Source organism: Podarcis bocagei, assembly GCF_964188305.1.
Source record: "Podarcis bocagei genome assembly, chromosome: 18".
Lineage (NCBI taxonomy): Eukaryota > Metazoa > Chordata > Lepidosauria > Squamata > Lacertidae > Podarcis > Podarcis bocagei.
The window spans coordinates 823,699-851,557 of NC_138144.1; the positions used below are offsets into that span (position 1 = coordinate 823,699).

At 51.3% G+C, this 27,859-nt stretch overlaps 4 protein-coding genes across 4 annotated transcripts in view; 2 read left to right on the forward strand and 2 right to left on the reverse strand.

Moving 5' to 3' along the window:
* Positions 1-68: 68 nt before the first annotated feature.
* On the reverse strand, positions 69-15,514 carry LOC308577577 (AP-1 complex subunit mu-1). The gene is made up of 12 exons (XM_081177901.1): positions 15,364-15,514; positions 13,765-13,921; positions 13,120-13,187; positions 12,214-12,344; positions 11,709-11,856; positions 10,919-11,045; positions 9,861-10,003; positions 9,295-9,366; positions 8,933-9,091; positions 7,921-8,046; positions 7,448-7,523; positions 69-1,494 (listed from the first exon to the last, which is right to left on the reverse strand). The coding sequence occupies exons 1-12, from the start codon at positions 15,403-15,405 to the stop codon at positions 1,472-1,474; spliced, it is 1,272 nt and encodes a 423-aa protein (XP_081034027.1). The 5' UTR covers positions 15,406-15,514; the 3' UTR covers positions 69-1,471.
* Positions 15,515-15,827: 313 nt separating this feature from the next.
* Positions 15,828-23,950, forward strand: RAB8A (RAB8A, member RAS oncogene family). Its single transcript, XM_081178061.1, has 8 exons — positions 15,828-15,988; positions 17,696-17,756; positions 18,607-18,667; positions 19,148-19,225; positions 20,596-20,685; positions 21,432-21,497; positions 21,976-22,026; positions 23,113-23,950. Exons 1-8 carry the CDS (start codon positions 15,865-15,867, stop codon positions 23,203-23,205), a joined length of 624 nt encoding a protein of 207 aa, XP_081034187.1. The 5' UTR covers positions 15,828-15,864; the 3' UTR covers positions 23,206-23,950.
* Positions 23,951-24,631: 681 nt separating this feature from the next.
* TIMM13 (translocase of inner mitochondrial membrane 13) lies at positions 24,632-27,144 on the reverse strand. Its single transcript, XM_081178162.1, has 3 exons — positions 27,030-27,144; positions 25,408-25,476; positions 24,632-24,867 (listed from the first exon to the last, which is right to left on the reverse strand). The coding sequence occupies exons 1-3, from the start codon at positions 27,138-27,140 to the stop codon at positions 24,769-24,771; spliced, it is 279 nt and encodes a 92-aa protein (XP_081034288.1). The 5' UTR covers positions 27,141-27,144; the 3' UTR covers positions 24,632-24,768.
* Positions 27,145-27,559: 415 nt separating this feature from the next.
* R3HDM4 (R3H domain containing 4) overlaps positions 27,560-27,859 on the forward strand; it is a gene marked incomplete at its 5' end in the record, with an annotated part of 12,765 nt that continues 12,465 nt past the window's right edge. Inside the window, one exon of the mRNA XM_081177517.1 lies at positions 27,560-27,636. Coding sequence (XP_081033643.1) covers positions 27,560-27,636 — 77 coding nt within the window. The remainder of the gene's footprint in view (positions 27,637-27,859) is intronic.

Sequence of the window (27,859 nt, forward strand, 5' to 3'; positions counted from 1 at the left end):
TCCCTCATAGCCCAGGCTCCCTGACCCTTCCCACACCAACCCCACAAAGAGGCAGAAGCCAGACAGTGTTTCCAGCCCAAATACTGATCAACAGAAGCTCAATTTATTTGAAACAGACTTTTCAGCAACAAGTGAACAATGGCCTCTTCGGCAGGAACGGTGGTTTGCTTGCTTGGTGGTGGTTCCGACAGCTGGGGGCGAGGAGGGGGTGGCGGTGGTCCCGTGTCTTCAACCTGGCTTCAGCAGGTAGCGCTATCCCAGCCCCAAACGTCACCCCGAGCCAGTCTGTCGAAGAAAACCTTTACACGCAACCACGGGGGTGTCCCCGTTTCCGCGGCAAGAGCCACAATGGATTTTTCCCTGTGGCTCCGGCAGGGCCTCTAAAGCTGCCTGAAGGAAGGCGAGGAGATCCCAAACTTGGCTTTGTTTACTGTTGGGAAAGGCAGACTCAAACACTGGATTACCGGCACTGCAGACGTTTTCGAGCCAGAGCTCCAGGGAAGGGAAGGAGGCGGAAGAAAAGAAAGGGAGAATGACATGGAGAAAAAAAGATGTGCTTCCTAAACAGCAAAGCCCGACTGGTCACTGAGTAAAGGCAAATTGCTCAGGAGCAGGTGGAGCTTGAGGAGGAGGCAGGAAGAGGAAGGAAAACATCGACATCCATCCAATTTTCGACACACACTGTTAGAAGCCGGACACTCGCAAGAACACTGTGCGCCTGTTTCCTTCTGCTGGGAGACCCGATTGCTGCCTTTTCAAAAGCAGCGTCAGACGTCATGGCAAAACATAGAGAGGAAGCTTCCCCCCACCCGAAAATGAGGCTAATTTTCCAGATGCAGGGACTTTTCTACCACTAAGGAGCAGCCCGGTGTGGTCCAGGCATGGATTTGCCAGTTCGGCTGCTGCTTGTGAAAACTGCAGAAATCGGTTCTTCCCCCTCGGCTCCAGAATCGGTGTAAATTTGCTCAGTCCACCCGCTCTGAATCCCCTGCCCTCATGGGAAGGAGAGAGAGAGAGCAGGTTTTCTGCAAGGGATGCGTCGTCCGGAGTCTCCGTTCCGAAAACAGGCCTGCACTAATAAGTGTGGGGGCTTTGAGGGGGTCCACAGAGGTCAAGCAAGGGTTTCTCTGGCAAGAAGGGCTTGGCTAATACTCGGAAGCGGCTCCGGAAAGCAGACCGCAAACGGTGCTCAGGTTTCTGAAGCGCAGAAATAAGACTGGCCAGGTTTTTCCTGAGGTCGGCTCTCTCTCAGGGCAACAGCTAACTCCTAACGTGATTAACACTGAACAAGATAAACACACACACATTCACAAGGTCGGTGCCGAAGGCTGCCAGATTTGGGACTCGGGCTGGGTCCCGCTTCCAGCCGGCCAAACCTTCCCCACCCCCCGAGATCCACCTTCTGAGCACCAAACGCGTTTCTGAACTGGAAGATGCGCTGTTTCCTCGGTCGTGGCTGTTCAGGCGGCCCTCACTGCGTCCGGAGTTGGTAATCTAGGGCAGAGGAACAGGAACGGACGGGAGACGTTTAGAAACTAGGAGGAAGTGTTTTACTGAGAGCAGCGAAGGAGGGAGGAAGGGAAGGCGAAAAGTCCATTTTTAAACTGATGCTGAATCCGAATTGGTGTTGTTAAAAGGTAAAGGGACCCCTGACCATCAGGTCCAGTCGTGGCCAACTCTGGGGTTGCGGCGCTCATCTCACTTTCTTGGCCGAGGGAGCTGGTCGTGTGGCCAGCATGACTAGGCCGCTTCTGGCGAACCAGAGCAGCGCACGGAAACGCCGTTTACCTTCCCGCCGGAGCGGTACCTATTTATCTACTTGCACTTGATGTGCTTTTGAACTGCTAGGTTGGCAGGAGCAGGGACCAAGCAACGGGAGCTCACCCCGTCATTGCGGGGATTCGAACCGCTGACCTTCTGATCGGCAAGTCCTAGGCTCTGTGGTTTAACCCATAGCGCCACCCGCGTCCCTGGTTTGTTGTTAATTTGTTTAAAAATTTGGAAAACTGGTCCCTGCCATTGGAAGAATGGCAAATTAAACTGTTGGGCTACGTCAAAATGGCAAAACTGAAACCCAGCCAGATGGGCAGGGTAGAAATAATAAATTATTATTACATTATTGTGTGGAGTTTGGAACTAACAGGGTTAAAACTCACTGGTGTCCTGTATCTGGAACTGGGAGGAGCTGGGAGGAGCTCCATGCAGAGAAGTGCGTCACAGGATGTTGTTCTGACGCTCTTCAGATCTGTCTCTGCAACGGACAGAGAAGCAGCTCAACTTAGGCTGCTGTGAGAGTGCTTTTGGAAAGCACGGAGAATGGCTGAAGTTTCTGATGGTGTCTGATGGAACTTTATTGCTCTGTAAATAAAGCTACTAGAGATAAGGACGGACTGTCTCTGGACTTGATTTATCCCTTTTCCTCACACGGAAGCAGGACCGCTGCTACTCTGCAATTTCTTTGGCCAGGTCAGGGTGATAGCAGAGCCTACGCCAAGGGAGCGCTGCCTGGACCCAAAGATTTATTTCTCCAAAGGTTATGGATGATCCGCGTCTCCTGATAAGTGTGAGAAGGGAGGAAGACTGCCAGCTTTGAGTTGCTGTGATCTCCTGCCAGGAAGGGCAGTGAGGAATGCTGGTGGTCGGAGCCAAGAGCCAAGAGAGACGGCTGCTTCGGAGGACCAGCTTGCTTGCTGGCAACTTGTGAGTACGCTTGAAGCCCTGGGGGGAGGAGATGGCTGCTCAGGCACAGCAAGGCCATGAGAGCTACCCCAGCGAAAGGCTGCATGGGGCCAATTGGGAGGCCTGGAGTAAGAGCATGCACCGCTGGCTGGCAGAAAGGAAGCTGTGGGACTGCACCCAGGCCGATCCAGTCTTTGCCCAGTCCAGTGAGAGGTCTGCAAAAGCTTCTGAAGCAGACGTGGCTGCTCTGGAGAGAGAGCAAAGGGTGCTAGCCATTTTAAGGGCCAGCGTTGATACTTGGCTGTTGCCAAAGCTCCAAGGGAGGAAGCCCTGGGTCGCGTGGCAGGCACTGAAGATGGCATGTCAAGCCTTAGTGGGAGCCACACCAGAGGGGGCTGAGAGTTGCCCAGAGAATGCCCTATGTCTAGAGGGGGCTGGAGCTGTTTTGGGAAGCTGTGTCCATGCTTCACCACATCTGTGTGATGGACTGTGTGCTGGAGAGTGGCTGAGAGCTGAGAAGAGGAAGGCAGTGGCAGGCTGTTCCTTAGGCAGCAGAGCACCCAAGAGTGGGGGTGCACGCCGATCCAAGAGCTCTGCGAAAGCCAAAGTCTCCAAGAGTTGTTTGTGCTTTGAGGCGACGTCCAACAGCGCTGGGAAGCATCCGCTAGAAGCCCAGGCTGCCAAGGACACCAGCTGGCGTGGAATGTCAACAAAGCAGGTTCCCAGAGCCAGACGTGAGAAAGCAGCAGGCCAGGAGGAAGACAAGGCGCCTTATCACCCCACAGCTGCGTTGGTATCCCTGGGAAGCAGCGCAAGCCCTAGTCGGGGGGAGGCTGTGGCCATGGCAACCAGGAAGGACACTGACAGTGGGGGTGCAACCAACGCCATGGCATCTTTGGAAAACAGCCAAAGCAACAGTTTTTCTTTTGTTGTCGACAGTGGAGCGTCACATTGCCTCGTGAATTCCAGAAATCTCCTGAGGAACTGCAAGACAGTTAAAACTGCACGCTCTGTTATTTTAGCAGATGGGTCAAAAAGACCTCTGACTGAATCTGGATCTTTGTTTTGCTCCTTTCTAGGTTGTGAAGTGCCCGCTTATTTTGTCCCTGAACTTGCCCATTCTCTTTTGAGTGTGTCAGCATTATTGGCTATTGGAATTGATGTTCTGTTCTCAAATAATTTGTGCTCTTTTTACAGGGATGGGAAGAAGATCTACAGTGTTGAGAGGAAAGACAGGCTCTTTCTGGTGGAGCTGCCCATTGAAAATGGGGCTGGTGGGAAAATGTGGCTGGTGGAAAATGTGGCTAGTGGAGAGTCCATTGATGATGCCCAAGTGCAGTGTGCAAATGTCCCACCACACAATGATTGTATTCATCTGTGGCACAGGAAATTTGGGCACGCAGCGTGGTCGTATGTGCGGAAAGCCGCAGAGAACACAATTGGGTGTAGGTTCAAGGCATGTGACAAATTCCTAGATTGTCAAGCCTGTAAGCAATCAAAGGTCACAACATGCACATACCCCAGGTCAGAGAGAAGGACCAGCAAACCCTTTGAACTGGTCCATGCAGATTTGTCAGGGCCCATGCCAACACCTTCTTTAGCTGGGTCTAAATGGGTTCTGATTCTGATTGATGATTTTTCGAAACACACCTGGCTTTTTACGCTTAGATGCAAATCAGAAGCAGCTGCACTGATCAGAGATTGGATCACAGCGGTAGAGCTGCGTTTCTCTACCAGGGTGATTTCCTTTCAATCTGATCGCGGGGGGGAATTCACAGGTTCTGCGCTGCAATCGTTTTTCAGGCAGAAAGGTATCAGTCATCGTTTGACTGCCCCCTATTCTCCGCAACAGAACGGGGTGGCGGAGAGGAAGTTTCGCACTTTACAGGAATCAGCGAATGCTATGTTGGCAGACTCGGGTTTGCCACAGCGCTTTTGGGCTGAAAGTTATAAGACAGCATGCTTTGTGCAGAACAGGGTGTTCAATTCAAGTGTAGGAGACACACCGTACTTTCTGCTTCATGGGAAGAAACCGAAGGTGGATTTTTTCCACATTTTCGGTTCGCAGGCTTATGTTTTGGTTCCAAAGGCCATGCGCAGAAAGGGTGAGCCAAGGTCTAGGAAGATGATCTTTGTAGGCTATGAGCCGGGTTCAAAAGCGTGGCGTTTCGCATACCCTACTGGCAACCAGTCTAAGCTGCTTATTAGCGGCAGTGCTGAGTTTTGCGAGCAGAGTGGGTGGAAACGTCTTCACGGGAACCCAGATGTTCTGTTGGACTCAGGTGATGAGGAGGAGGAGGACGAGGCTGAACCTGTTGCTGAGGCACAGAGTCCAGAGCAGGGATCTCCAAGGCAGAGGCCCCAAACCTCTCCAAAAGGGAGTCCCAAGACCCCTCCACAGGTTTCTGTCAAGTCTGAGCCGAGGAGTGAGCCATCCTCACCAGCAGAACCAGCTGTACACCCGAAACGGCACAGCAGGTCAGAGGGGGAGGTTTCTGACACAGGAGATGGTAGAGCTGATCCAGGTGAATCAGGCGCAGGTCCAGAATTCACGCTGAGGAGGTCAGCTAGGTCAACCAAAGGTAAGCCTCCTGAAAGGTATGAAGCCACTAGTGTTTGGGTTGGTGTGGCTAGGTGTGAGCCTGAATCTTTTGAGGATGTTCAGAAGTTGCCTCAGGAAGAAGCTGGCAAATGGCGTGAGGCGATGCAGAAGGAGATGAACTCAATGAAGTCTCTTGGTGTGTTCTCACTCACACAGCTACCGGCTAACCAGCGAGCTGTTAGTTGCAGGTGGATTTACCGCTTGAAACCCACAGAAACGGGAGAACCACAGTACAAAGCGAGATTAGTGGCACGTGGGTTCACACAGAAAAAGGGTGTCCACTTCACAGAGGTCTATTCGCCGACCTCAAGAGCGGAGACTTTGAGAATGCTTTTAGCGATAGCAGCACAAAGAGGTTGGAAGGTGAACCATTTTGATGTAGATGTTGCCTACCTGAATTCAGATCTCCAGGAGGAGTTGTACATGCTTCCTCCTCCAGGGTTTGAAGTCAGTGAGCAAGGAGTCGTGTGGCGATTGCACAAATCCATCTATGGATTACGCCAATCTGCCAGGAATTGGAATATGTGCCTACATGAAGCCTTAGAAGAGCTAGGTTTTAAGAGGTCTGTTGCAGACAGTTGCCTGTACCTGAAGGGGTCAGGAGAGACACAGGAAGTGATTCTTGTTTTTGTTGATGATATCTTAATGATGTCACAGACTAGTGAGCAGGTGAAGAAGTTTGCTAGGGAGCTTGGAAAGCGGTTCAAGCTGAAGCAGCTTGGGGATGTCAAATCCTACTTAGGTGTTCAAATAGCGAAGACTGAGGATGGTAGCTTTTTGCTTCGCCAGAAAGGTAAGATTGAACAGTTGCTTGAGAAGTTCAGGATGAGTGATTGTGCAGGAGTGAGAAGTCCTATGGAGACTAGTTTTGTGAAGGACAGCCAGCAAGCAGAACGCGCTGTGTTCGAAAATACTGAAGTGTTTCAGTCAGCCCTAGGGAGTTTGTTGTACTTGTCTCAGTGGAGCAGACCAGACATTGCGTTTGCTGTCAATCTGCTCAGTAGAGAAGCTTCAAGTCCTAGTGTGCAAGCCTGGAATGGCATCAAGAGAGTTCTGAGGTATTTGCAGGAAACCAAAGACTTTTGTCTTAGGCTGCCAGCTCAAGGAGAAGTAAAGCTGACTTGCTTTGTAGACTCGGATTGGGCTAACTCTGAAGACCGCAAGTCAGTGTCAGGCCTAGTGGTGAAGTTTGGGGACTCAGTAGTTGGGTGGAGGTCCTGGAAGCAAAGTCTCATAGCGCTTTCATCTACTGAAGCCGAGTTCAGTGCGCTATCAGATGCTTGCAGAGAGCTGGAGTTCTATGTGTGTTTGGTCAAGGAAATCTGTGGAGAGAATTGTCTACCTGTTGTGGTGCATGAAGACAATCAACCTTGCCTCAAATTGGCTGAGACGGGGCAATTCAAGGCGAGGACCAAACATTTGGACATACGTTTCCGGAATGTATGTCAGAGCGTTCATGAGGGGCTAGTTGCTCTGAAATACTGTCCCTCAACAAAGAACCTCGCTGATGGTTTCACAAAACCATTAACCTTCCAGAAGCACGAGGAGTTCTGTGAGGGTCTGTGTATGGGGAAAGCATTGTTGACTGTTGTCTCCAGATGCAGGACAAGAGGGGGTGTGGAGTTTGGAACTAACAGGGTTAAAACTCACTGGTGTCCTGTATCTGGAACTGGGAGGAGCTGGGAGGAGCTCCATGCAGAGAAGTGCGTCACAGGATGTTGTTCTGACGCTCTTCAGATCTGTCTCTGCAACGGACAGAGAAGCAGCTCAACTTAGGCTGCTGTGAGAGTGCTTTTGGAAAGCACGGAGAATGGCTGAAGTTTCTGATGGTGTCTGATGGAACTTTATTGCTCTGTAAATAAAGCTACTAGAGATAAGGACGGACTGTCTCTGGACTTGATTTATCCCTTTTCCTCACACGGAAGCAGGACCGCTGCTACTCTGCAATTTCTTTGGCCAGGTCAGGGTGATAGCAGAGCCTACGCCAAGGGAGCGCTGCCTGGACCCAAAGATTTATTTCTCCAAAGTTGAGCCCCTACTCCTGCTGCTTCGCAAGCCCAGATCCTCCTCTTCCCCGCTGCCGTTCACACAAGGCAAGCCCCGCCCCAGACCATTACCCCTTTCCCAGGTGCAAGGAGGGGGAAGAACACGCGCCTCTCCACCTACCTCCGTTCTGAGTGATGTAGCGGACCCAAGGCAGGGCCTGGTAGCCGCTCTTCTCAATTATCTTCAAGTAGCGTACCTGCGCGGGGAGGGAGAAAAACAGACCGAGTCACTTCCGCTCTCCATATGAACCTACCCAGACCCCAAGATCATCTTCCGAGGCCCTCCTTCGTGTGCCTCCTCGAGAGGCGCGGAGGGTGGCAACACGAGAGCGGGGCCTTCTCTGCAGTGGCTCCCCGTTTATGGGATGCTCTCCCCAGGGAAGTCCACCTGGCGCCTTCATTATACGCCAGATAAAAACGTTCCTACTGATGGTTGCATAAATTAACAGAACTTTGTAGAATTAGTGAGTATGACGGCCAAAGGAAGAAACTGCGGGATTGGCGTGATGCCTTCTTTAGCCCGGCCCCCCGTCTTCGCAGCAGACAACCCTAGCCCCCCACCGTCCCGTCCCCCGACAGCGAAGGGCTTATCACCTGGATGCCGGAAGTGGTGAAATACGGGATTTCGAACTTAACGCTGATGGGTGGCTTCCCTTCTTTGTCCTCTGCTTCCACGCTGGGGAGCCCAAAGTGAGCTCGCATCAAGTACTCCTTCCCTCCCTGTGGGGAAAGGCAGAAAGTCAGGGGTCATAGCTCCCCTTCCTGAATTCTGCTGGAACCATTTATAAGCCCCCTCAGAGTATGGGGAGAGCCAGGCTAGACTGGGAAGACTTTCGGAACGGATTTCGTTTGACTTCCGAGGCACCACTGTATATACAGTATATATAAAAATTAGTATCGGTTCATCTGCCTTCTGACATGCCCTCCATCTCGGCCTCCGCGTTCTCACCCAGGGTCCAAACAAACTCTCAGCTCACCCACAAAAGTCTCACAACATTCAGAGGTGCTAAATGGGGGCCAAGCGAGGGGTGGGGACGCTGTTCCAAAAGTGGCCACAGTCAGATCCCCAAACCGACTCAATCTCCTCTCTCTGGGGTCAGGGGTTCCCCTCTTTCCAGACACCCCAACAGTGTCGGATTTACGTCTAAGCTAAACAAGCTCTAGCTTAGGGCCCCACTCTCTTGAGGGCCCCCCAAAAAATTAAAGGAAAAAGAGATTGGATGTCTATTTCCAAAATATAAGATGAAAAACAAATAAAATAAAACCTACATCTAACAACAGTGTTTTGTGTTGTGTCGGCTCCTTTGATGTGAGTCATGGGCCCATTTGCTAGCCTGCTCCCTAAAATATCCCTGGTTTGCTCCTTTCTATATAGAGGGTGCCTACATTCTGCATGGACTAGTTGCAGGGCAAAATGTGCAAATGGCTTAAGATACCTATTGGGTCCATAAATGACCATAGAGCATATATTCTACACCAAAAACAGTGGAAATTTGTTGTTGACAAAGGACAGCTGGACATAGAAAGGGCCCCATTACCTTCAGGAGCTGAGGGCCGCATCAAACAAAAATCCAGCCCTACACCCCAAAAACCCAGACAGGCTTACCGGGAAAGACTTGACCGACCAGACGATGGCGCTGCTCTCGGGCACCCACTTCACGCTCCCAACGGTGGTTTTGAACTTTGGCGAATCCGCGTCGTTCGGGACAGGGATGTGGATCTCCACATTGTTGGCTGTCGACCTGCGCTTGAACTGGCTCTTGGCCTAAGAAACGGGAGTCTCGTTTTTTGTCCGTCCTCCCCGCCCCCCCATATTTCTTTATTAGTTTCGAAAAGAAAAATTACTGTCAACCAAAAAAACCCCCAACGAGTAATACAATTTACAAAGGGTGAATTAAATTCTTACAACATAGCTTCCGTTGTGACTTCCAGTCACCCCAAAAGAAACAGAGGGAAGGTCCCACTCACCTTGATCATATACTCTATGCGGCTGTGGGAATGCTTTTCTATGACCGACTCGATCCAGATCAGGGGTTTCACCTGCGGGCGAAGAGAGAAAAGGGGTGTCAGGATAGATACCGTGAGTGGAAAGAAGGAAAGCACCCGGACACAGCGGCTGCGGAGAAGAGGGGTCACTCTCGGGGCTGGCAACCAGGCCAATAATTTGGGAGAGGACTTTGCATGGAAGGTCTAGCATAATAACAACAATAAGAATTTATTATTATTTATACGTTGCCCGTGTGGCTGGGTTTCCCCAGCCACTCTGGGCGGTTCCCAACAGAATATTAAAAGCACAATAAAACATCAGACATTAAAAACTTCCCTAAACAGGGCTGCCTTCAGATGTCTTCTAAAAGTCAGGTAGCTGTTTATCTACTTGACATCTGATGGGAGGGGGCCACCACCGAGAAGGCCCTCTGCCTGGTTCCCTGTAACCTCGCTTCTCGCAGGGAGGGAACCGCTATGAGGCCCTCGGGAGATGGGAAGGCATAAGGAAGGGATTTGCTCCTGCCCTCGGACCAACGCAGACTCACGTGAGTGTTCAGGCGATAAGACATGAGCTCAAACTCCCCATCGGGTGGGATGAACGAAATAGTCCTGTCGTTTTCGAAGCGAGAGAGGCGGACGCACTGGTGGAATTTCACATCCTCCAGTTCCACAGATTTGCTTTTGCCTCCTGGTGGGAGGAGGAGGAGAAGAAGAAGAAGAGGATTAAAATGAAAAGTGCCTTAACTGTCCAGGAAGGAGAACTGGCGATGATTTGGGAATAAGGAGGGAGGCTGCGGAGAGGCAAGTGGCCCTGAGGGAGAATCTGTTTTCCTACTCACACACACACAAACACCCCCCTTGGTTCTCAAACTTAATCCGTTCCGGAAATCCGTTCCAAAACCAAAGCGTTCCAAAACCAAGGAGCACCGCTTTCCCATAGAAAGTCACGCAAAACGGATCAATCTGTTCCAGACTTTTAAAAACAACCCCTAAAGCAGCCATTTAACGTGAATTTTACTATCTATCGAGACCACTGATCCATAAAATGAAAGCGATAAGCAATGTACTGTACTATAAAATAAAGAAGACAGTATTGTAGATGAAAGTAATTAAAATTGTTGTTTTTTCTTCCCCGCACTGATGACATTCATTGTTTGGGTGGGGGGCTTTTATCCATTTCCGCAGTCACACAACCAATCAATCGGTAACTGAATTGGGTTCCACACAGTCCCAAAAACAAATGAACCGAAAAAGCCTGAAAAACAAAAACGCAAAATAAAGAGCAAAAACAAAAACACCTAACTTAATCTGTTCCGGAAGTCCGTTTGACTTCCGAAATGTTCGGAAAACCAAGGCGCGGCTACTGACTGGTGCAGGCGCCCCAGAAACAATAGCCGACAGCCGCAGCGGACGTTTGGCTTCCAAAAAAGTTCGGAAACCAGAACACTTACTTCCGGGTTTTCAGCGTTTAAGAACTAAGGCACCAGTGTAGTTGAAAAGATGCGCCGATCGTGACCCACCCCTCTCCCCGCGAAGGGCGAGTTCCTCAAAGAGGCAAGGAAAGGACCCGAAACGTTTTGGGAGCCGCCGCAGACATACTCACGGCCAGTGTTGTCGAAGAGGACTTTGTCGTTTAAGCCCAGGCGGAGCTCTGGCATCCCAGAGAGGAAGACCCTCATTTTGATGGAGCCCACGATCTCGCTGCGCAGAACGTTCCCGTTGGCACTCACCTGCGGCGGGAGGGAGGGGGGGTCACTGGACGAGGACCGACAAGGCACCGACCAGCTGCAAGAGGCCCCTTTTTGAGGCCTGCCAGCCGATGGCGACGGCTCAGGCAACAGCCGAGGGGTATAGACAGATCAAATGAGTGTGCGGAGGCAAGAAGAGACGCGAGGAAGTTCTCCAACCTCCTCCCCACCCCAAGACGCGGAGGTCAAGTGGACAGCTTCCAGGCCACTGGATCAGAGGGTTTCCTCGTCCTTCAACCACCTTGCGGTTGACATTATCAAACATGCAAGCTCCGGCTGTGCAGGAAAAGCTTCCCAAAATTGCTCCCCACTGCGCAGATAAAATATAGCGGACAGAATTCTACAGGGTGGGGCGTTAAGCATGCAAAAACAGTCCAGATCGCAGGCATCTTCTCTTGGTCGTCAAGCAGACGATCGCGAAGCTGCCTAATTTCCAACGCTGTTTCTTAGAAGGAAGGGAGATTTGGCGATGGAGCTGATGGCAGTGGGTTCTCCTTCTCTGGTCATCCTTGTGCAGGCCGTGGGGGGTGTGCACGTCTCCCGGGGAGGGCCCTCTTGTAACGCCACCCCCAGCGCAATGGGTCCACGGCCTACAAGCCTAAGGGACCTTCCTCCGAAAGCTGGTAAGCGGAAAAGCGTACTCACCAGGAGGTTCACCGATTCAATGACGTCCAGGAAGACCTCGTTTTTCCGGTACTTGATCCCTTCCGAACGCCAAGACACGGCGTTGGTAACGGTGGCCGGGGGGCGCGGCGCTCCCGTCTCCAGCTTGTGACCTTCTTGGGTGATGTACCTTTCCGAAAACACAGGCAGGAAGTCAAAACGCAACGCTCTGCACCTTTCCGCCCCAGAGACATGTTTAAAATGATTCCCCAGCTGGCCGGAAAATAACAAAGAGGTTTAAGCCTAGTCCAACCAGGGCAGACGGAGGGACACACCACCGATCTCTTCTCCCTTCAAACCCCAACTTGTGTCTTTAGACTCAGTCTACACAGCAGCAGCTCCTGAGCTCAGACATTTGCAAGCGGGGAGCCACCGCAGAAAAGGCCCCCCACCCGTCGGTAGCAACTCTCTCCTCTCCTGCCAAGATTTCAGCAGCCAATTTTGAGTCTCCGGCTGCTTCTCTCGGAGATTCAAACCAGACACTTACTCTTGTAAAATCTTGCTGTCCGTGGTCTGTGGGTATCCGAAATCCATCAGCTCATCTAAAAGTTCGTAAATGATCACAAAGTTGTCTCGGATGCTCTCTTCCTCCAGCTCTTTGAAATACTCGGAAAACACCTGAAACGGTCAGGAAAGAGAATGAGGTCACCCAGGACCAAAGGTTAAAGTGGCAGGTAGAGGTCTCCTCAAATAAAAAAAAGGTTGTTCACAACCTTTGAAACTGCTAATGCTGGAAAGGCGGGGAATGCATTCGTCAACCATCCCCAGATTCCTCCATCACTGTTGATTCAATCCTGTACAGTGGTACTTTGGTTCTCAAACTTCATCCGTTCCGGAAGTCCGTTCCAAAAGCAAAGCGTTCCAAAACCAAGGCGTGCTTTCCCATAAAAAGTCATGCAAAACGGATCAATCCGTTCCAGACTTTTAAAAACAACCCCTAAAACAGCCGTTTAACATGGATTCTAATATCTAACGAGACCACTGATCCATAAAATGAAAGCAATAAGCGACGTACTGCGGTCGGACAATCAATCAATCAGTAGCTGAACTGGGTTCCACACAATCACAAAAACAAAACAAAAGGAGCGGCAAAAATGCAAAATAAATAGCAAAAACAGGCAGACCTCAACGTAACACTCAAAACGGAAGTGTGGCACTCAAAATGGAGCATGTTTGGCTTCCGAAAGAAGTTTCCCAACTGGAACAACTACTTCCGGGTTTGCAGTGTTTGGGTTCCAAGTTTTTTGAGTCCCAAGGCGTTTGAGAATCAAGGGACCACTGTATTAGGCTCCTTCGCCCAAGGGCATGACAAAATCCACATGGGGGAAAACCCTCAGGGCCTCAACATCTCTGACTCAGTACTCTGCAGGAACACAGTAATTGCCACAGTTACCTGAACGACCTTGTAGAGGAAGGAAAACACCAGAGAGACGCAGGCGTTCTTCTTAGAGGTGGCAACCACTGGGAGGGGGGCTGTGTTGAGGAGTTTGTCGCTTAAAAGGGGGGGCATCAACAAACACATTTGCAGGTTTTCAAGTTGCTAGTTCTCTGTATTTCTTTTACATTTTATTCGCTTCGCTTTGCAAACTTGCCTCCCTGTTGACCAAACGCCACAAGGCGGATAATAATGCTAAATTTAACCACGTGAAATCTACCAGGGATGAAGCACAGCAGACCTTTTCCTGGCACTGGCTAGGTTTAAATGAACACAAGCCCCTGTGTTGTAAAAGGTAACAAACTATAAAAATAAAAATGCAACATGCTGGCTAATAACTGTTCGTGAATATATAATCGGTTATGAAGTCATTCAAAACATACAAACAAGCCACTTCAAAATGGTGTATATATCGTACAACACATCTCACAAAATATACAAGTAACTACAAGTTACTACAAATAGTTACTACAAGTAGGGTGGGTGTTATACATGGAAAAATACGGTATTTTATATTTGGGACCTTGGAATTCTTATAAAAAGGTGGTTTCGGGAAGGTGGGGGCTGCCACAGAAAAGGCCGTTTTGCTTTGGCAAAGGATACGATATAAGTTGTTGTGTTTGATCCACATAAATCGGACGCCTCCGTGGGCCAGGATGGGAGACAGAGTCCCTTCCTCTTCCTTCTCCATGAGGATTGGCATGAAATGCTCGACTTCTGACATGTCCACATCTCCGCGGTAATTTCTGCAGATGAGGACCTGGAATCGGCAGGAGCGTGTGGGGTGGTTTGGGGCAGAGAGAGAGAAAAAGAGAGAATCTTTAGCAACTTAAACGGAAGTCTAAACCATGACGTTGCCACTGTTCGGTCACACCCAGGAACCGTCCCCTGCAGAAGCACCACCACCACGTCCGGGGCCCAGAAGGAAACCACTGGCTTCCTGCTTTCGGAAGGAGCCGGGGCCAGAAATCTGCAAGCTGCGGCGCTCCTTTGGCAAAAAAAGGCAGCCCCTGCCCAGTGACAGGCAGGGCCTTCCTCTGGGAGGAGAGGTGGGGATCTGCTCCCCACCCAGCTAACTCCCTGGTCTCTAATAATAATAATAATAATAATAATAATAATAATAATTAGTATTAGTATTTGTACCCCAGCCGGATGACTCTCTAGTCATCAATAATAAAAATACCATAATAATTAGTATTAGTAGCCATACTAGCACTGGTACCCCATCCAGCTAACTCCCTGGTCTCTAATTATTATTATTGTTATTATTATTTATTTGTTATTTATATTTATTTATTTCCTGCCCATATGGCTGGGTTTCCCCAGCCACACGGGGCAGCTTCCAACAGAACCTAAAATACAATAATCTATGAAACATTAAAAGCTTCCCTGAACAGGCCTGCCTTCAGATGTCTTCTAAAAGTCAGGTAGCTGTTTTTCTCTTTGACATCTGGTGGGAGGGTGTTCCGCAGGGCGAGAGCCACCACCGATATTATAATACCGATATTATTTTTTTATTATTTCTACCCCAGCCACCCTGGGGCAGCTTCCGAGCCCGTATCATCCTAATTTTATTATTTCAACCCGCCCACCTGTCATCTGGGTGGCTTTGAAGGAGCGCCTCCACCCCCATCGTTCTGCCCGGACACCGGGGTCCATCTCCCGAGGGCCTTCTGGTGGTTCCCTCCTTGCGAGAAGTGAGGTTACAGCAAACCAGGCAGAGGGCCTTCTTGGTGGTGGCGCCCTCCCTGTGGAACACCCTCCCATCAGATGTCAAGGAAATAAACAACTACCTGACATTCAGAAGACATCTGAAGGCAGCCCTGTTCAGGGAAGTTTTTAATGTGTGACATTTTAGTGTATTTTTCATCTTTGTTGGAAGCCGCCCAGAGTGGCTGGGGAAACCCAGCCAGATGGGCGGGGTACAAATAATAAATTATTATTATTATTATTATTATTATTATTATTATTATTATTATTATTATTATTTCAGACGTGACAGGGCTGCCTTCCGAGACCTGGCCAGCTGGGCAGCTTTTGGCTAGGGAGGCCCCATTCCCTTTCCCTCTGCTCATCCCTTGGGGGGGGGGAAGGCCCACTGGACCCCCCCCCACTCAAGGGACCCCCTCCCCGGCCCCTCCCCCCCCCGCTTATTCCTGTCAGGCGGAGGCGGGTAGACTGCTCCTGCCCAGGGAGGCTCACCTTCCCTTTGAGGTCCAGCACGTAGACGGCGCTGGCGGACATGGCGAGGCGCTCGGGGGGGGGGGCGGGAGACCCGCAGGCGACACTCTCCCCGGTGGTGGCGGCAGAGGCCTCGGCGAGCTCCCAGGCGCCGCTTCCCCGCTTCGGAGCCGGAGAGGCCGCACCAACGACGCGCGCGGGCTAGAGCGGCGCTCTCTTCCGGCGCGCGGGTCGTGACGTGGAGGCCAGAACGGCCCTCTATCTCTCTTTCGGCGCGCACTTCATGACGCGAGTATTAGAGCGTCCCTCTCTCGTTCGTCGCGCGCGTCGTGACGTACTGTCCCTCTCTCGCAGCGCACGCGTCATGACGTCGCCTCCAACGTGGCACCAATGGGATCCCCGGGCCTCGACGAGAGGCGGGGGTTTCGCCGGCCTCCTCCAATGGGAGCCTGCCCGCCCCGCGGACGGGCAGCCCCGCCGGCCTATCGCCGCCCGCGGCCGCCGCTTCCCGGCCTGAGGAACATGGCGAAGACCTACGACTACCTCTTCAAGCTGCTGCTGATCGGCGACTCCGGGGTGGGGAAGACGTGCGCGCTCTTCCGCTTCAGCGAGGACGCCTTCAACGCCACCTTCATCTCCACCATCGGTGCGCCCGCCCCCCCCGCCCCCCTCCCTCCCTCACCGTCGCCATGGCAACCGCGGAGCGCCCCCTCTCCCCCCCCCGAGATGGCAGGGTTGGTGGGAGGACCCGGAAGGGAACCCCCGGCAGGGCTTATTTCGGGGGGGGGGAGGCTCCAGCTGACAACCCCCAAGATAATAATAATAGTAATGATAATGGCCTGCAGCTGACACCCCCCCCAAAAGAAGAATAATGCAGCTGACACCCCCTAATAATAATCATAGCCTGCAGCTGACACCCCCAAAAATAGTAATAATAATAATAATAATAATGGCCTGCAGTTGGCACCGCCCCAAAAGAAGAATAATGCAGCTGACACCCCCTAATAATAATAGTAATAGCCTGCAGCTGACACCCCCCACAAAAGAAGAATAATGCAGCTGACACCCCCTAATAATAATCATAGCCTGCAGCTGACACCCCCAAAAATAGTAATAATAATAATAATAATAATGGCCTGCAGTTGGCACCGCCCCAAAAGAAGAATAATGCAGCTGACACCCCCTAATAATAATAGTAATAGCCTGCAGCTGACACCCCCAAAATAATAAAGCCTGCAGCTGACACCCCCCAAAAGAAGAATAATGCAGCTGACACCCCCTAATAATAATAGTAATAGCCTGCAGCTGACACCCCCCACAAAAGAAGAATAATGCAGCTGACACCCCCTAATAATAATCATAGCCTGCAGCTGACACCCCCAAAAATAGTAATAATAATAATAATAATGGCCTGCAGTTGGCACCGCCCCAAAAGAAGAATAATGCAGCTGACACCCCCTAATAATAATAGTAATAGCCTGCAGCTGACACCCCCAAAATAATAATAATAATAATAATGGCCTGCAGTTGACACCACCCCAAAAGAAGAATAATGCAGCTGACACCCCCTAATAATAATAGTAATAGCCTGCAGCTGACACCCCCAAAATAATAATAATAATAATAATGGCCTGCAGTTGACACCACCCCAAAAGAAGAATAATGCAGCTGACACCCCCTAATAATAATAGTAATAGCCTGCAGCTGACACCCCCAAAATAATAATAATAATAATAATGGCCTGCAGTTGACACCACCCCAAAAGAAGAATAATGCAGCTGACACCCCCTAATAATAATAGTAATAGCCTGCAGCTGACACCCCCAAAATAATAAAGCCTGCAGCTGACACCCCCCAAAAGAAGAATAATGCAGCTGACACCCCCTAATAATAATAGTAATAGCCTGCAGCTGACACCCCCAAAATAATAAAGCCTGCAGCTGACACCCCCCAAAAGAAGAATAATGCAGCTGACACCCCCTAATAATAATAGTAATAGCCTGCAGCTGACACCCCCCAAAATAATAATAATAATAATAATAATAATAATAATGATGGCCTGCAGTTGACACCCCCCCAAAAGAAGAATAATGCAGCTGACGGTGCGGGAAACAGCTCTGGGGCTGGGATGCAAAGTGCGGGGGGGGGGGCAGCTGGCAAGGCCCTGGCTGAAACCCCACCTTGGCTTCCCCTCCTCCGGGTGGAAGCACCTTGTGGGGAAAGACGGGAGGAAAATAAACAGAGTTCCAGGGGGCAGCAAAAAAGGAGACGGAGAGCTTATTATTAATTAATGATTATACTTGTCAGCTGTCAAGTGCCACCTGTTAACCGGCGGGCGGTCTTCTCTGTGCAGGAATCGATTTCAAGATCAGGACAATAGAACTCGATGGCAAGAAGATTAAGCTGCAGATCTGGTAAGGCAGCCCAGGAAATTATCCTTTCCAATTCGTTGGGGGGGCGGCGAGTCCCTGAGACTCCAAGAGGAAGGGGCAGCGCCATAGCTGTCAACTGTCCCTTATTTGGTGGGACAGTCCCTTATCCCAGCGCCGTGTCCCGCTGCTGTCCCTTATTGACGATGTCCCTTAGATTTCCCGGGTTTCAAAGGAAGCAGCTCCTCTCCCTCCCTCCCTGCCGGCCAGGGAGGAGGGAGGCTCCAACTGTGTTGCTCGGCTGCGTTGCTCACCCAATAAGGAGTCTAAGAACGACTGGGGGGGTGGAGCTTGCATGCCTTGTGCCTGGGGACTCGCCTTTGCTCAGCGCTTCCCAGTGGAGAGGTGACGGTGGTTTCCCTTGCTGCATCCCCTTTGCCGGGTTGCTGCGCTGTGGGAACCACCGCTTGAGGCTTCGTTCGGCTGCTGGCTGGGCTTCCTGCCTTTGGCTCGGAGGGGCTCAGAAGTTGAACATACCTGTGCCCGGAAAATCCCTTATTTTGGATGCTGATTCCTTATTTTCGAGGCTGCTGGTCCCTTATTTTCAAATCTGTAAGTTGACAGCTATGGGCAGTGCCCCTGACATGGGTGGCAAGCCTACGGACGATCCCTGACAAGGCCACTGCGATGGCAGAGCAGGGGCAGAGCTTGTGCCGCTGCAGTGGCGGGAAGAATGCAGAACATCCCAAAATGGCGCGGCACCAGCACCCTAACCTCCTGGGCCTTCTCCCGGCACGGCGGGGCTTTTGCCCCACGCTAGAGCTTCTTGGCCAGCGTACCTTGAGGGCAAGGCCTGGCTGTTGTCGTCATTTCTCTTCTTGTGCCTTTCCTCCAGGGACACCGCTGGGCAGGAACGCTTCCGGACAATCACGACGGCTTACTACAGAGGAGCCATGGTGAGTGCACGTCTCCCTTTGACTCGGGTCGCTGCTGACCTCTTTTTCATATGCCGTATTTTCCACCCCATAAGGCACACCTGACCATAAGACACACCTAGTTTTTAGAGGAGGAAAACACGGAGAAAAATATTCAGAATCAAATGTTGTTCTAAACTATTGAAAGCAGCAAAGCGGTCGGCTCCTGTCCGCTCTCAAGATGCTGGTGGCGAGGTCCACCTTCGGGTTGAGGACTGAAAACGCCAACCCTAAGCACACCCTCGTTCTCACCCCATCCCTCTGCATACCTTCACGTTCTGTGCTCCTCTTTCCCCCTAGAGCCGGCTCGCTGCCGAATCCCCCTTGCTTTCTGTGTCATGTCAGGAACACCTGAGTTCAGGCTTTTCCCACCTCCAGCCCACAAATCCCTCCAGAATTGGGGGTGTGTGGTTGGGGAGCAGCTCTTTTGATTGGTTCCCTCTCCCCGTTTCTGCTCTTTAGGGCATTATGCTGGTGTACGACATCACCAACGAGAAGTCGTTTGAAAACATTCGGAACTGGGTCAGAAACATCGAAGAGGTATGTTCTCCCGCTGCTCTGTCTCTTGTGGTCGGAGGCTGTCTGTTTCTGAATACCAGCTGCGGAAGCTGCCAGAGAGGAGAGTTGCTTTTGTGGAAGTCGTGGTGTATATCCGTGGACACGAAAGCTAGGTGGGGACAATGTCAGTCATAGCCAGAGGTAGAAAGAGGCCTCTCTCTGCTATTTCTATTATTATTATTTCATTGAATTTATATACCGCCCTATACCCGGAGGTCTCAGGGCGGTTCCCGAAAAAAAGATCACAGTACATAAAATCAAAATAAAAGCAGTAACCCAATAATACTTCAGCCCCACAAAAAGAATACTTCCCCCCCAAAAAGAACCATATTTTAAAAGGGTATAGGATGTCAAACAGATCACCCAAAGGCCTGGTTAAAAAGGAATGTTTTGCCTGGCACCTAAAGGTGTGTAATGAAGGCACCAGGCGAACTTCCCTGAGGAGAGCATTCCACAGACAGGGAGCCACTGTAGAGAAGGCCCCGTTCTCATGTTGCCACCCTTTGGACCTCTCAAGGAGGCACACGGAGGGCCTCAGAAGATAATGTCAGGGTCCGTGTAGGTTCATATGGAAAGAGGTGATCCTTGAGGTATTGTGGTCCTCCTAGAGACCCTTGGAGAATTTCCTGTGCAGGCAATACTGCCTGGACCTAGAGGAACAGCCTACAAACAGTTCATAGATCATAGATCATAGAATCGTCGAACTGGGAGGGATCCCGAGAACCATCTACCCCAGGGGTCAGCAAACTTTTTCAGCAGGGGGCCGCTCCACTGTCCCATAATTCCTAGCAGGAAGGCTTCGGGTTTTGGGGGGAAGGAGCATTTGAAACGGGCTGCTTCTGTTCTCAGGCGCTCAGAGGAGACTCTCCTCCTCCCCAAGGGCTCCTCTTGTTTCTCCATACAGCCTGCTTCTCAGAGGTGCGGTTTCTTGCAGGATCCGCTGTGGGACAAGACCGTTGCCCTCTAGAAGGTAACGAACGGTGAGCCAGCCCTTCTGCTCGCTCATCCTGGCTGGGAAACCCCTCCGGGAAACGCATCTTGCGGCGGCGCTTGCCACGGTCCCTGCTCTGCCGTCTCCAAATTCTGCAACTAACACAGAAGGCTTCTGCTTTGTTCCGAATGAGCGGCATGGCACTGTGGGTTTTTTTGCAAGCGTTTGAAGTGCAGTGAAATTCCTGGAAGTGGCAGGGAAGTTCTTCTGCTAGGAGGGGGCCTCTGAAAGGCCTTTCCCCTCGCAACAGAGCTGGAGGAGAAGCATTGTGTTGGCCTCTCAGCCCCGAGCTCTGCGTGCAGACCAGGCCGTGTCTCTTTTTCTCACCACTGCGCTCGCTCTCTCCCCCCACCCCCCGCAGCATGCGTCTCCAGATGTGGAAAAAATGATCCTCGGGAACAAGTGCGACATGAACCACAAGCGGCAGGTCTCCCGAGAGCAAGGAGAGAAGGTGAGGGGCGGTTTTTGGCGTCCAGAGATTAGCCGGTCGTGTGTCATGGGAGAGGCAAGGGGGATGTCGAGGGAGCTGACAGCCAGAACAGAGAGAGACAAGGAAGCACCGGCTAACTTGCAGTTAGCCGTTTCATTGAGGAATCAGGAATAATAATAATAATTATTATTTTATTTATTATTTATACCCCGCCCATCTGGCTGGGTTTCCCCAGCCACTCTGGGCAGCTCCCAACAGAATATTAAAAAATAAAAGATCAAACGTTAAAAAACTTCCCTAGACAGGGAATCTGCCTTCAAACGTCATAGTTGTTTATTTCCTTGACATCTGATGGGAGGGCGTTCCACAGGGCGGGCGCCACCACCGAGAAGGACCTCTGCCCGGTTCCCTGCAACCCCACTTCTCGCAGGGAGGGAACCGCCAGAAGGCCCTCGAGAGATGGACCCCGGTGTCCGGGGTGGAGAAGCTCCTTCGGGTATACTGGGCCAAAGTGTTGTCCCAAAGAAGCTGGAGACCCAAGTTTGTTATTCTGTCTCTCACAGCTACAATAAACCTACCATTAAAATTACGGACTGGTCATTTCTTTCATCAGTGGGCAAACGAGCAAATTTAGCAGGGGATCAAATACTTCCCCCCCTCACTGTATGTTGGATTCGGGAATGGAAAATTTTTTAGAACTGGTTCCTGTGTCCAGGGCCCGCCTGCGTAACTGACCTGAGACCTTTCCTCCTTTTTCCCTTGTTCAGCTGGCCAGCAGCTTCGGCATCAAGTTCATGGAAACCAGCGCCAAGGCAAACATCAACATAGAGAACGTGAGTGGCGGCCCTGCCTTCCTGACCCTCTTTCCCGGAAGCCTTTTCGCCCGGTCCAAAGGGCGGGAGGACGCCTGAGGCCCAGTCCCCCAGGCAGAATCTCCTAAGCCCTTCCAACCCCACTCAGCGCTGCAGCAAATCTGCAAAACGGGGGACCCGCTGTAAAAACAGCTGCCGCCGCGCCCCATCATTTCCCCCTCTCCCGGCCAACAATTCTAATTTGCAGAGGTCTGGCCCGCTGCTGCTGCTCTTGCAGATGACGGGGGACGTTGTGCAACAATCCGGGGTGTGTTGTGACAGGTCGCAAGGGCCATTTGGGGACACCAAAGAGCCAATTGCCCCCTCCGCCTAGCCTCCCTCAAGTCTTTGGCTTTGCATTTTGGAGTGAGCGCCAGGAGAGCAGCGCGAGCTACGAGGCCTCGTCCGATCCTTTTCACATTTATATATATTTTTTCTGTTTCCCCGTTTTAAATTTCAGGCGTTTTTCACTCTCGCCAGAGACATCAAGGCGAAAATGGACAAGAAACTGGTGAGTCGCCTTGGCTAGAACGCAGATTTATTTGTTGCATTTATCTCTCTCCTTCTCCAAGGAGCTCAATGCTCCCCCTCCTCATTTAATCCCAACAACTGCCTGGGGCAGGTTAGGCTGAGGGGAATTGATTGGTCCAAGCGGGCTTCAAGGCTGAGTGGGAGATTTCAACGCTGGTCTCCCATGTCCTAGTACGGCACGCTTAACTTCTAAACCAGGCATGTCCAACTCTCAAGAGACTGCGATCTACTCCCACAATAACAAAAAAAGGGTTTGCAGTGTCTGGGTTCCAAGTTGTTTGATTACCAAGGCGTTTGAGAACCGTGTGTGTGTATGTATGTACACACACACACACACACATAAAACAGTATTAACTTGTTCAGTGCTGTATAAGAAACTAGTTGGGCTGAGGAGGACAGGTGGCAGAGGGTAAGTCTTATAACGCACTATCGTAAACAGTTAACAACACCAGCAGGGTTGTAAGGCGGCTTGTGACGATAATGGTTAATGCCTTTTTGTATTTTTGTAAAAAATGTAGATAGGTTGAATGAGTGGAAAAGGAAAATGTATCAATGCTTTGGTGTAAAAAACAAACTTTGAAAGCCATGAGTTGGGTGGGAGGGAAGTTGCTAAGCTCATACGAGCAAAAAGTAAAATGAGGATGTATTTAAATATTTAAAATGGAAGTGTAATAAACATATTATTTTTTAAAAAGTTCTATAATGTGGCAGGAGGGGAGGGGGCGAAATGAGCTTTGAATTCGCAGCCTTTGGAGCTGCTAGGAGCATAGAGCCCAAAAGTAAAATGAGGATGTATTTAAATGTTTAAAATGGAAGTGTAATAAACATATTATTTTAAAAATAATATATAATGCGGCAGGAGAGGGGGTGTAATGAACTTTGAGGTCGCGGCCTTTGGAGTTGCTAGGAGCACAGAGCCCGGGTCTGCTGGGCGCCATCGCCCTGCTCCCTCCCCAGGCCAGAGTTTGACCTGCAGCTCCAAGCAAATTTTGCAGCGAAGGGGGGGGGGCAGGTTGGAATCAAAGCCCACCTGAATAACCCTCCCGTGATCCTTTTGCATTCACAGGAAGGCAACAGCCCTCAAGGCAGCAGCCAGGGGGTGAAGATCACCCCCGAGCTACAGAAGAAAACCAGCTTTTTCCGATGCGCCCTCCTCTGAGGGGGGGCAGCCTTACCGCGAGCCTCTGCTCAAGCTTCCTGGGCCATGCCTGCTTGCAAGAGGCTCCTCCTTCTGTTCTCCCTGTCTGGCTCTGACCCCACCAGCGCAACCCACCGCGCTGCATTTGCTGGAACGGAACTGAGGAAGGGGCTTCTTTCCACGACGGACTCTCCCGCGTCGGAGAAAACGCCGTTTCCCCCTCCCGTCGCGCCTGCCAGACGGAAAACGCACTGCCTGTTTGCGGCGTGGGGAGGGGGTTGCTTTGGGGAGAAAAGATGCGGATCAAGAAATCAAGACACGGGAAGTTTCCTTATGGGTTTCTCTCTCTCTCTGTCTCTCTTTCTGTCTCTGGGATGTGTTTTGGATAACTGTATCAAGACTAGTAGGGAAAAAAAAGTCAGAATAACTCTCAATGATTTCCTGCTGAATCCCCAAATCTACGAATGGTCAGGGGTGCCGGTGGAGCCCCCTAAGACATTTCTATCAGGCTGGATCACACAGCCGGCTTAAAAGCACTGATTTTGTTTTATTTTTGGTAGCAGATTTTAACACCACCACCCCCTTTCCTTGCGTCACTTTGTGGGGGCCACAAAGCTCACCGATTCCTTTCACAGACACGGGAAAAGAGGCACCTGAAATCTGCTCCTGGTGTGCTCCTGGCGATGATTCTAGACACTCCTGTGATAGAAGTTGCACAATGCCTCGATACACAAATGAATAAATCTATTTTTTTAGAGAAAACAAAGCTTGTGTGAGATGCTACTTGAGTTTGTGACTGGGAACATCTGGCAAACCTCTGGTTGCCTTCAGTGGGGCCCCAGTTGCTGTCTGGGAAGGTCTCCTGGGAAGATGGATTGCTCTGCCCAACCCTCCCCAACATAATCTACTACTTCTACTACTACTTCTACTTCTTCTTCTTCTTCTTCTTCTTATTATTATTATTATTATTTCCCTGCCCATCTGTCTGGGTTTCCCCAGCCACTCTGAGCAGCTTCCCACAGAATATTAAAAACACGATAAAACATCAAACATTAAAAACTTCCCTAAACAGGGATTCCTTCAGATATCTTTTAAAAGTCAGAGAGTTGTTTATCTCCTTGACATCTGATGGGCAGGTGCCACCACCGAGAAGGCCCTCTGCCTGGTTCCCTGCAACCTCACTTCTCGCAGGGAGGGAACCGCCAGAAGGCCCTCAGGAGATGTCTGGGGTGGAAACGCTCCTTCAGGTCTACTGGGCCTTTGAGGCCATTTAGGGTTTTAAAGGTCAGCACCAACACTTTGAATTGTGCTCGGAAACCTAGTCCCCTGGTCCAGATTTTTAAAACTACTTTTTAATTGGATGACCCCTGGGGTCCCGGCATTACAATCCTCCTGAGTGCCGAAACCTTGCCAGGGCACAAAAACGAAGACTGCCAGGAGGCGGTGCCACAGGTTTGCCATTTTATTTCCTGCCACCCGGACCAAAATCCTGCCCATCCCAATTAAACCACCTTGCTGGGTGGCCAGGATAGGTCCCTCGGCCAAGTCCATGGTGGGGCTCCTCAGCAACCCCACTGCCCCCCATCACATGTTGGCTCTCTCCCTCTGCAGCCGGGAGTTGTAGGCCCTCGAGACGGTGTTCCAGGCATCCATATAGCGGTCCATGCACATCGCGACGCATTTCTGAGAAGGGAGAGGAAAAGGAGAGGGTGGTCAGGAAAGAGGAGAAGGCGGCAAGTCTCCATCACTGGGGGCTGGGGGGGGGAGCCTCCAACCCACCAGCTCAGTAAAAGGGGGGCTATTAGGTTGCTCTTATTAATTTAATTACGAATTTTGCGGTTTGAGATCCTGATTTTATTCTGTGAACTGCCCTGAGTATAGGGAGGCGGTATATGAAAGAAAGAAAGAAAAAGAAAGAAAGAGGGGAAAGGGAGGGAGGAAGGAAAAAGAAAGGGAGGGAGGGAAGGAGGGAGGGAGAAGAGAAAGGAAAAGGAAAAAGAAAAAGAAGAAAGGGAGGGAAGAGAGGGAAGGAAGAAATAGAGAGGGAAAGAGGAGGGAGGGAGAAGAGAAAGAAAAAGAAGGGGGGAAAGGGAAGAAAGAAATAAAGAGGGAAGAAGGAGAGAGGGAAGGAAGGAAGAGGGAAGGAAAAGAAGAAAAAGGGAGGGAAGAGGGAAGGAAGAGAGAGAAGGAAGGAAGGAAGGGAAGACGGGCGGCTAGCCTCACCTGCTCGGAGTTGTCGAGGGAGCTCCCGGGCTTCCCAATGCACTTCCGGAAACATTTGTCCGTCATCCTCTGCAAAGGAGGGAAAAAGGAAAAGTTTGAATGGAAGAACGGAGACAGGGTTAACAGTGGCGGACATAGGCACCTCAAATTTCAGGGGTGCCCTGTGTGCTGCCAAAACCTGCCCCTCCCCACCTCTCGCCTTCCGTTGGGTGTCATAGTCGGGGCACCTACTACACCCCCCCGAAGTCTGGTGCACCCCTAGATCAGCCTTTGAAGGTCAAGGAGGGTCCCGCAGGCTGTGAGGTCTTTTCTTGGGGGGAGGGAGCAAGAGCTCCCTGTAGCAGGGGGGCCGGCTTGAATAAAATATAGGGGGTGGGAAGAAAAGGAAGTTAAGCCCCGCCCTGCGCAGTCCATCCCAGGACGGGGTGGAGGGGGTGCCATTACAGAAAAGCATTGAAAATCCATGTACTTTTGTAAACCAAGAAGATATTTAATTAAAAAACATTTTTTTAAAAAAAAGCATTGGAAGTACTCGGCTGTTAGAGGTGCTACCCCACGCCTAAAGTTTTCCAACTTTGATTTCCTAAAAAAAGAAAGAATCAAGCTCAAAAGCTTTGGCTGGGGGCCCCACCACCACCCTAACAAAAATCCCAGCTCTAGCAGCAAGAATACTCATTGCAAAGTATTGGAAGACACAAGATTTACCCACTCTGGAAGAATGGCAGATGAAGGTGATGGACTACATGGAATGGCAAGGCCCACCCACCTTTACTAGAGGGGGGGATTTGAGACCCCTCGGCTCTCTTACTGGGGTCCCAGAAGCCCTTGTTGTAAATAAAAATATGCCCTTTTCCCTTATGGGGTATCCAAGAGCCCATATAGAGTCCTTACATAGGTTTCCTATTGGTAGGAGAGAATAACAGAGGCCAAGCAGAGAATATTGAGAAGCAAAGCAGCTAGTAAGCCTGATCTTTATTAATCTGTTGCAACAGGGTGCTCCCCTCACCTGCAGGAGAGGAAGAGGACCCACAAAAAATGCTGTGCAATGGCTTATAAAGTCTTTTGAAATTCCCATCCTCTAGATCAAGACCACCCCCAGAAACATTATGCATACATCACAGAAGGGGTGTAACCTAAGACCACCCCTCAGATACATCCCACCTACATCACAGAAATTTAAATGTTGTTTTTCTCCTGTCCCAGTTTATCTCCTGTCTGGCAAGTTACTTGGTTGGATTGCCTGGGGAGCCTGGCCAGTCTTTTGTAGTGGTAAAATACTTATTTCCTGGGCCAGGTCACAGGCTCACACCTTATTCAAACAGACATATCCTTGAGACAGACAATGGGGAGGTTTCCCACTTTGGCCTTGCAGAGAAAAGATTTGGTCAGTTTAGGAATCAAAATGGTTCCAGGATGGTCTTCCTGTGCTGATCTATGTATGTGCAGTTATGAACATTACCATATATCTAAGACCTCAAAGTTCCTATCACACCCTCATGGGGGTGGGCGAAAGGGACCCCCCCCCCCGGGCGTGGCTTCCTAGGGGCGCCCGGTCTCCTCCCTCCCTTTCCCCCCAGGTAGCCTGCTCCTGCCCGGGAGGCTCTCTCCCCCCCCCCGCTCACCTGCAGCAGCTCCTGCGCGTTGGCCACGGCGATCTGCACCTTGACCTGCTCCATCAGGGCCCCGGGGTCCAGGCGAGCCCCCGACGCGAAGTCCCCGCTGCCCGACGCCATCGCCCGCGCCAGAAGGAAGGAAGGGGGACACGCGCATGCGCCGCGCGGCGCGGAGGACTGCATTTCCCGGCCAGCACCGCGGGGTCTACGCACGCGCAGTGCGTCCGGAGAAGTAATTGAACATAATGCGCATGCGCCTCGCGGCGCGGAGGGCTAGATGTCCCGGCGAGCACCGCGGCAGTTACGCATGCGCAGTGCGTCTGCAGAGAGACTCCTGGCGCGGCAGAAGCGTCTTTAGTTTCTCTACGGCGAGGGAAGCCCGGAAGCCGCTCTAGGCTGTCCCTCTCGCTTCCCCTCTCCAACGGCCCTTGCTCATTTGCACCGGAAGTTCACTCCCGCGGCACCCCCTTCCCTACATTTGCCCCGGAAGTTTATGTCGGCACCCGGAAGTGGTGGCTGGAAGGAGGCGGAGGAGGAGGATGTCGGAGTACGAGGCCGTCCAGCGGGGCCCTCTGCGCCTGAAGGGCGGCGTCGGGGTGTCCCCCGCGGGGAAGCGGTGAGGGGGAGAGCGAGACGCCCCCGGGAGCCTCCTAGAAGGGAACTTCCGGCGGCGCGGGAGGGACTTCCTGCTGCTTTGGGACGAGCGGGCTGTAAGGCCCTTAGGACTTAGAAAGCGCTTGTGCGCACGCGCGGGGGGAGGGATGGCGCCCCGGGAGCCTGCGGAACTCCCTGCCACGGGAGGGAAGGGGGTGGCCGCCAAGCTAGAGGGCTTTTTTCTC

Excerpts from the sequence above, each read along its gene's own strand:
- LOC308577577 (XM_081177901.1), bottom strand. The coding sequence starts at position 15,405 with ATGTCCGCCAGCGCCGTCTACGTGCTGGACCTCAAAGGGAAG. Across the intron at positions 11,857-12,213 it reads GACAGCAAGATTTTACAAGA|GTACATCACCCAAGAAGGTC; the intron begins GTAAGTGTCTGG and ends GTTTTCGGAAAG. Across the intron at positions 9,367-9,860 it reads CTTATCGCCTGAACACTCAC|GTGAAACCCCTGATCTGGAT; the intron begins GTGAGTCTGCGT and ends CTTCGCCCGCAG.
- RAB8A (XM_081178061.1), top strand. The coding sequence starts at position 15,865 with ATGGCGAAGACCTACGACTACCTCTTCAAGCTGCTGCTGATCGGCGAC. Across the intron at positions 17,757-18,606 it reads AAGATTAAGCTGCAGATCTG|GGACACCGCTGGGCAGGAAC; the intron begins GTAAGGCAGCCC and ends CCTTTCCTCCAG. Across the intron at positions 21,498-21,975 it reads CAAACATCAACATAGAGAAC|GCGTTTTTCACTCTCGCCAG; the intron begins GTGAGTGGCGGC and ends TTTAAATTTCAG.
- TIMM13 (XM_081178162.1), bottom strand. The coding sequence starts at position 27,140 with ATGGCGTCGGGCAGCGGGGACTTCGCGTCGGGGGCTCGCCTGGACCCC. Across the intron at positions 25,477-27,029 it reads ACGCGCAGGAGCTGCTGCAG|AGGATGACGGACAAATGTTT; the intron begins GTGAGCGGGGGG and ends CCTCCTTTGCAG. Across the intron at positions 24,868-25,407 it reads CCCTCGACAACTCCGAGCAG|AAATGCGTCGCGATGTGCAT; the intron begins GTGAGGCTAGCC and ends CTCCCTTCTCAG.